Source organism: Mus pahari, unplaced genomic scaffold (genome assembly GCF_900095145.1).
Source record: "Mus pahari unplaced genomic scaffold, PAHARI_EIJ_v1.1 scaffold_11253_1, whole genome shotgun sequence".
In the NCBI taxonomy this organism is placed as follows: Eukaryota; Metazoa; Chordata; class Mammalia; order Rodentia; family Muridae; genus Mus; species Mus pahari.
The window spans coordinates 5,814-12,627 of NW_018393885.1; the positions used below are offsets into that span (position 1 = coordinate 5,814).

The 6,814-nt window shown below is 37.8% G+C and overlaps 1 gene segment (V, D, J or C); it reads left to right on the forward strand.

Annotated features, from left to right (window-relative positions):
• Positions 1–678: 678 nt before the first annotated feature.
• On the forward strand, positions 679–1,323 carry LOC110315784. The segment is given in 2 exon segments: positions 679–764; positions 859–1,323. Coding segments are annotated over 2 exon segments (465 nt in total).
• The last annotated feature ends 5,491 nt before the right edge of the window (positions 1,324–6,814 follow it).

The window sequence follows — 6,814 nt, forward strand, 5'->3', positions numbered from 1 at the left end:
TCTTTATGTAGATATACTAGGGTGTTTTTGTTGCTATATACACATTAACTTCTCTGAACTATGAATATTTCTACCAAGTATTAATGCATTGTTAAGCTAGAACAGAATGATACTCTGTTTGAATTATTTGTGATAATTCTAAAACAGACTGCTGTGAAATGCATGAGACTTTAAAACCTAGGCACTCTCTGCCCTTTTCAGTCCATTTCTCAATTCATCTTTATAATTATATCATTTCCCAGATTTAGACTCATTATACTACACACATTAGTCTTCCATGAACTGACCATTGGGATGAACAGAGTATAAGTCATTTTCCATAATTAATGTAGTTACTGGAAACTATAATAACTTTGTTTTTTCTCCTTATTCATTCCTTTACACTCACCTACATATTTGCAATACTGTGAGTAGGGAAACATGTGGTAAAACATGATTTTCATTACTATTGTCAATCTACAGTATTGATAGTGGATGTTTATGACTCTGGATAAGCCTGAACAACTGATGATTGATGCCCCTGAGCTCTGTTCTTAGTAACATGTGACCATTTACTTGTGTCAGTGTACTAGATTTCACATGACATCTTATAATAAACCTGTAAATGAAAGTAATTTGCATTACTAGCCCATCCCAGTCCATACTAAGAGTTATATTATGTCTGTCTCACTGCCTGCTGCTGACCAATATTGAAAAGAATAGACCTGGTTTGTGAATTATGGCCTGGACTTTACTTATAATCTCTCTCCTGGCTCTCTACTCAGGTCAGCTGGCCTTTCTACACTGCAGTGGGTATGCAACAGTACACATCTTGTCTCTGATTTGCTACTGATGACTGGATTTCTCACCTGTTTGCAGGGGCCATTTCCCAGGCTGTTGTGACTCAGGAATCTGCCCTCACCACATCACCTGGTGGAACAGTCACACTCACTTGTTGCTCAAGTACTGGGGCTGTTACAACCAGTAACTATGCCAATTGGGTCCAAGAAAAACCATATCATTTATTCAGTAGTCTAATAGGTGGTACCAGCAACAGAGCTCCAGGTGTTCCTGCCAGATTCTCAGGCTCCCTGATTGGAGACAAGGCTGCCCTTACCATTACAGAAGCACAGACTGAGGATGATGCAACGTATTTCTGTGCTCTATGGTACAGCAACCATTTCCACAATGACATGTATAGATGGGGAAGTAGAACAAAAACACTCTGGTACAGTCTCATAACTACCATCTTCTTAACAGGTGGCTACATCTCCCTAGTCTTTTCTCTTTTACTGTAGAGAAGACTACAAAAGCTGTTGTCTCAAGCAACAAAAGTTTTATTTCAACAAATTGTATAATAATTATGCCTTGATGGTAAGCTTTGTTTACCAACTTGACACAACATAGAATCATTGATAAGGGAACCTCAATGTACAGTTTATCTACATTGGGTTGTCCTATGGAAACTTTAATTAATTGATGGGGAAAGATCTTTGTGGGTGGCATCATGATTCAGGCACACTGTCCTGAACCTTATGAGCAGGAAGTCAAGCTGAGTGCAAGCAAGCAAGTCAGGAGAAGGTCAAATATATACTTATTTTCTTGGTATTGGACTTGGAGTGTAATGTGACTAGATGACTTAAGTTCCCTTTGCTGTGACTTCCCTGCAATAATGGACTGTAATATGGACCTGTGAATAGAAACAAGCTCTTTATTTCACTAGGTGCTTTATTCTCTGGTATTTTAAGACAGCAACAGAAATGAGAATAAGATATATGTGTTCAATTCATCAGGGATAGCATCAAATGTGTGAATTGGCAAGGTATTTATTGTATAAAATGTTTATTTGAGTGAAATAAATAGTGAATGTTTCTTTAAAAAAAAAAGATATATGTGTTCATAAAACTGCTTAAGGAGGCATATGTTAGCCAGGCGTGGTGGCGCACACCTTTAATCCCAGCACTTGGGAGGCAGAGGCAGGCAGATTTCTGAGTTCAAGGCCAGCCTGGTCTACAAATTGAGTTCCAGGACAGCCAGGGCTATACAGAGAAACCCTATCTCGAAAAAAAAAAAAAAAAAAAAAAAAGGAAGCATATCACCCTTCACTGCCAGAAACTTTTCTACAAGTGCTGATACAACATGGTTTCTTCAGGATACCTTCTTACTGCTTTCTTTAATTTGCTGCATATGCCCAGCCATGACTGCTTCCTGTTTAATGTAAGGTAACCTTGATTTCCCCGATAATGCCTTTTTTATGTTACCCTGGATCCTAATTCACCAGAAGCCTAGGTCTTATGAACTTCGCCACCAAGTGAAGGAATACAGTTACAGAGGGTTACACCTAATCAGACCTATCAGGAACTTTACTCCAGACAGGAGAACACTGTAATTTTCTTTACCATGTGCATATCTATTTCTGGCAATTTTCATGGTATATGCTATATTCAGTACCATCCCCATAAGAGATCATGGCATCTTATTTTCTCCTGAATATTGTAGTTTTCATTACTGAAAGTAGAGAAGTAACTTGAATAAGAAAGACAGAGCTACAAAAACAGAATTCAATAAATAGACTGTTCTAGATTTATCAATCCCAGGATTGGGTCGCATTCAGATGAGGTTTGACCAAGTGTTTTGACCATGAAAATGTCCAAATAAGTCAGACTGTTGCTTTGAAAATGGGTTGCTCTTGGCAAAATGATATCAGGGCACCATCACTGAGGACAATGGCTACACAACACATTGAAAACAGAAATAAACATAGTACCTATAAGAAGTCATCACCTCTATGTTTTAGTGTCTTTGGTGCAGGTAGATACTCAACAACCCATGAAAAAAGAAACATAAGTACAAACCCACCCACAAAAACTTTGTATTTGTCTTACACTCTTTACTGCCAGCAACATATGCTATGGCAATGGTGTCTCAAAACATGTGGAAGAAACCACCAATGATTTTAATTAAGGTCTGTTCCAAGAGATAGAACCTATACCTGACACTGCTTCAGTGACCAAGTGACAAAGATGAAATATAAGAGACATCTAGGATAAAACCATACCCTCTTTTTCTAAAATGAAAGAAAATCATATCAATAAAATGTTCCTAATTGTTCCAATTAGGAACAATGTCAATTGTTCCTAATTGGAACAAATGAAGAGTCCTATAGCCAGACATTATGGGAAACAATAGCTCTTGGAACACACAGGAGTAAATGGGGTACTTCCATCAAGTTCTTCCCCTCAGTGATCAGGGAATACCCTAGTAAGAGGAGGCAAAAAGAATGTAAGATCCAAAATAGATGGAGAACATCAGATCAACAAGGCCCTATGAATTAATTAAGTAAGGGTTATATGAACTCAAAGAATTTGGTGCAGCATGCACAGGGCCTTCAAAGATCAGCACCAGGTCCTCCATCTCTATGGTTTCAGTTTAGAATTTCTATGAGTTTCCTGTGTGTGCAAATAAGTAATAGTATTCTTGCTCCTTCTAAGGCTATTTTCTTTCCTTTTTGCCTTATCACTATTATATTTTATTTTTTAATATTTTTAAATGAAAGAATAAATCAAATAAAGGAAACCTTGACACTAGTTTGGTGCTTGACTACTAAACTCTTACTTACACATTCTTGGAAAGGAACAAAACATCATGTACAATGGTATGATACAGGAATATCAAACCCTCTGGGGCAGGATACATGTTCAGGAATAGTTGGCCAGAAAATAGTAGACTCCAACATTTTGTGTTATTTAGCAATTTTTGGATGTGGTTTGTTGTTTTCTCTTTCAGTGTTGTTTTTTTTTTTTCTAGGATTTGTGTTGTGTTGGGATTTTGAATTGCTTTCTGAGAAAGAATTTAATGTCTCATGGGAAGAGGAGAGGATTTGGATATATTTGGGAGATGGAAAGAATATGATCAAATATATACAAAATTAAAAACTAAATAATAGAAATATAATAAAATAAACTATAATATTATTGCTGCTGCTTCTTACTCCTTAGAATCACCAACTGTGGACATTTGTGGTTCCACATGATTTCTTCTATTATTTTTCCTAACCATGTGAAATATGACAAAGATCTTAACTTTATGATTACATTAATTCTTTAATTTAGTTTTGAGAGTATAGTCATGTTTACACTATTTTACCTATTAAGGAATATTAAAATTTTTTATATGCTTGTATCTTCTGTAATTTCCCATTTCAGTATCCTGAAATTTTCACTGTAGAAATGTTTCACTTCTTTTCTGCGATATTCCAAAATACTTAATTTGCTTCTATAGAATATTTCTCCAAATTTTATCCTAAACCATTATCATGTATGAAGGCTACATTTTCAAAGTCTGAGCATTTTCTTTTAGACATCTTATAATTAAATAATCATGACTTTACATCTGAAGAGTATGACACTGTGTATTTGTGCTGTATCTTTATTATCCATTCATCTACTATAGAAAATTTCTGTTGTTCAATTTCTTGACTATTGCGCATAGAGCAGAAATGGACACCAGTGAGCATGTGTCTGTTAAGTAGGATGTAAAGTCCTATGAGTACATGCCTAGGAGTGAGTGATATAAATAGGTCAATGGTAGATTTATTTTTAGGGTTGTTGGTGTTGTTTTTCTTGTAACTTTGTTTGTGCTAGCTCTGCATTCACTCCTACAACACCCAGAGAGAGCCTGACTCCCAGGTGCTCAAATGCCCAGGATCACAGGATCACAGAGGAAGCTGAACTCCGAGGAGAACAGACACATCCAAGATCTTTGGAGCTCTGACACACTCAAGATCACACTTGAGGGCACAACATCTTTCCCAACACCCAGCATAACTGGAATCTACATATAAACCAGGTAAACACAAACCCCTATCCAGCCAGAGGCACAGGTTCCTTCCAGCTTGCACCTGTCTCTAGTGCAGAACCAGGGGATCTGGCTCACCAACCACTCCTGCAACAGCCAGGAAAAGCTTGACTCCTGGGAACTCTGACATGGCAGAGTCTCAGGAGCTTGGTCACCAGGATTTTAGGATCCCAGAGGCAGCTTTAACCCCAGGAGCTCTGACACACTCTAGAATCTCGGGATCACAGCATCACAGAATAACAAGATCATAGATACAGCATGACTCTGAGGAGTTCTGGCACAACTAGGATCACTGGAGGGGCAGGCTCACATCAGAGACAGCAAGGGCAATTAGCTTTAGAAGTTACCTGACAACGTAAGTTTATAACTATATATCCTGTAGATAACTCCTCCCACTAGATCCTTTAGAGCCCACATGTGCCAGTTCTCAAGGATGTGCACTGCCTCTCTTTAGCAGATGAATGTTACACACGTTCCCTTTTATGGACATCAGAATTATATCTATGTGGTTATTAATATAAACATTTCCTTCATTTTTGCCTTATGCATGTCATAAGAAAATTTTAAAATGGCCATATGTGCTATGAAAACTGCCATTGTGGGTTCCTTATGTAATTAACATGGTCAACAGTCGACACTTATAAGCTCTTAATTTAAAGTCTTTTGTGACCAATGGAATATGAGTCATAGCATAGACATTCCCTACAATCCCCCAAAACAAGCCATAATTGAGCATGCAAATGCTTCTCTTAAAGAATAATTACAAGACTCATATATGCACATGTGAAACATAAATATTAACTTTATTTACATTAATTTAAAATATTTTGCCAAGCCTAGTTTAACCCCTGCTTACAAGCACTAGGGAGCCATGATCCCTTGAGCTATACCATTGTCACTGGTCATCTGGCAAGATCCTATAGATAATCAATGCTGAGGTAATACCCACTTCTAACAATAGGTTGACATGTTGTTTGTGGTTTTTCATAAGGAGTAGTCAACCCATTTGTGTACCTGGCTGAGCCATCAAGCCATACAGGGAGAATGGACAGAATGATGGTAAAGAAAGCTAACTTGGTACTGGAAGAAGGGAACAGGATCCAGTCCAGAGGGATAATACCTACTGGAGATATAAGATGTATGGAAACCAGGAGAAGGACCCAAGAGGCAAAGAAATCACCAGCACAGATGACCTACGCCAGGCCCCTGACCTCTGTACCTTGGGGACTCCTTAAAGCATTAGTAACTCAGACCTAAAACATGTCCTCAGAGGGGTTTGAGACAGAACTTTAAACCCTTTTCCTGCTTATTTGTGCTATTATTACTGATAATTCTCAGGCCTGTGCTCAGTATTTGTTGTGGGTCACAATTAAAGACTGTGCATTTCTGATGCCAGTTTCCTGGGACTTTTGAGTGCCAAACATCTACAGTGACAACCCAAATGTAGATGAGCTCCACTTATCAGAAATTCATTTACATCTTATCCTTATTATGATTCTTTCCATCTTGAATTCAGTTTGGTTGGGTTTTGCCTCAAAGACAATGCCTGTCCCAAGCACCCCACCTCAATTTTAATATTCTGGCCAAGATAGTCACAGGAGATTTTGTCACACAATACCAAGGAGGGAAGTTTATGCAGTGCTATAGTCCTCAATTTAGGCTGATGGCAGAAAGGAAAACTCATTCAAAAAAAGATTCATGGCCAGTCATTACATTCTAGGGCACAGACCCTAATAGAATATGTAATCAACTTGGTCATGAGAGTTTCCTAATTTAAAAAAAAAATGAGGATTGAAAACAAGACTTGGAGAATAACCTTTTAAAATTAATCAGTCAAAATAAAATGGACAGCAGGTTGTCAGAATTGCAATATGAAGAAAATATCAAAATGTGGAGGCAGAACCTTGAACAGAAAACTCAGGAATTCAAGGAACAGGAAGAGCAACAAAAGGAGAGATATGAAGCATGGCCACAGACC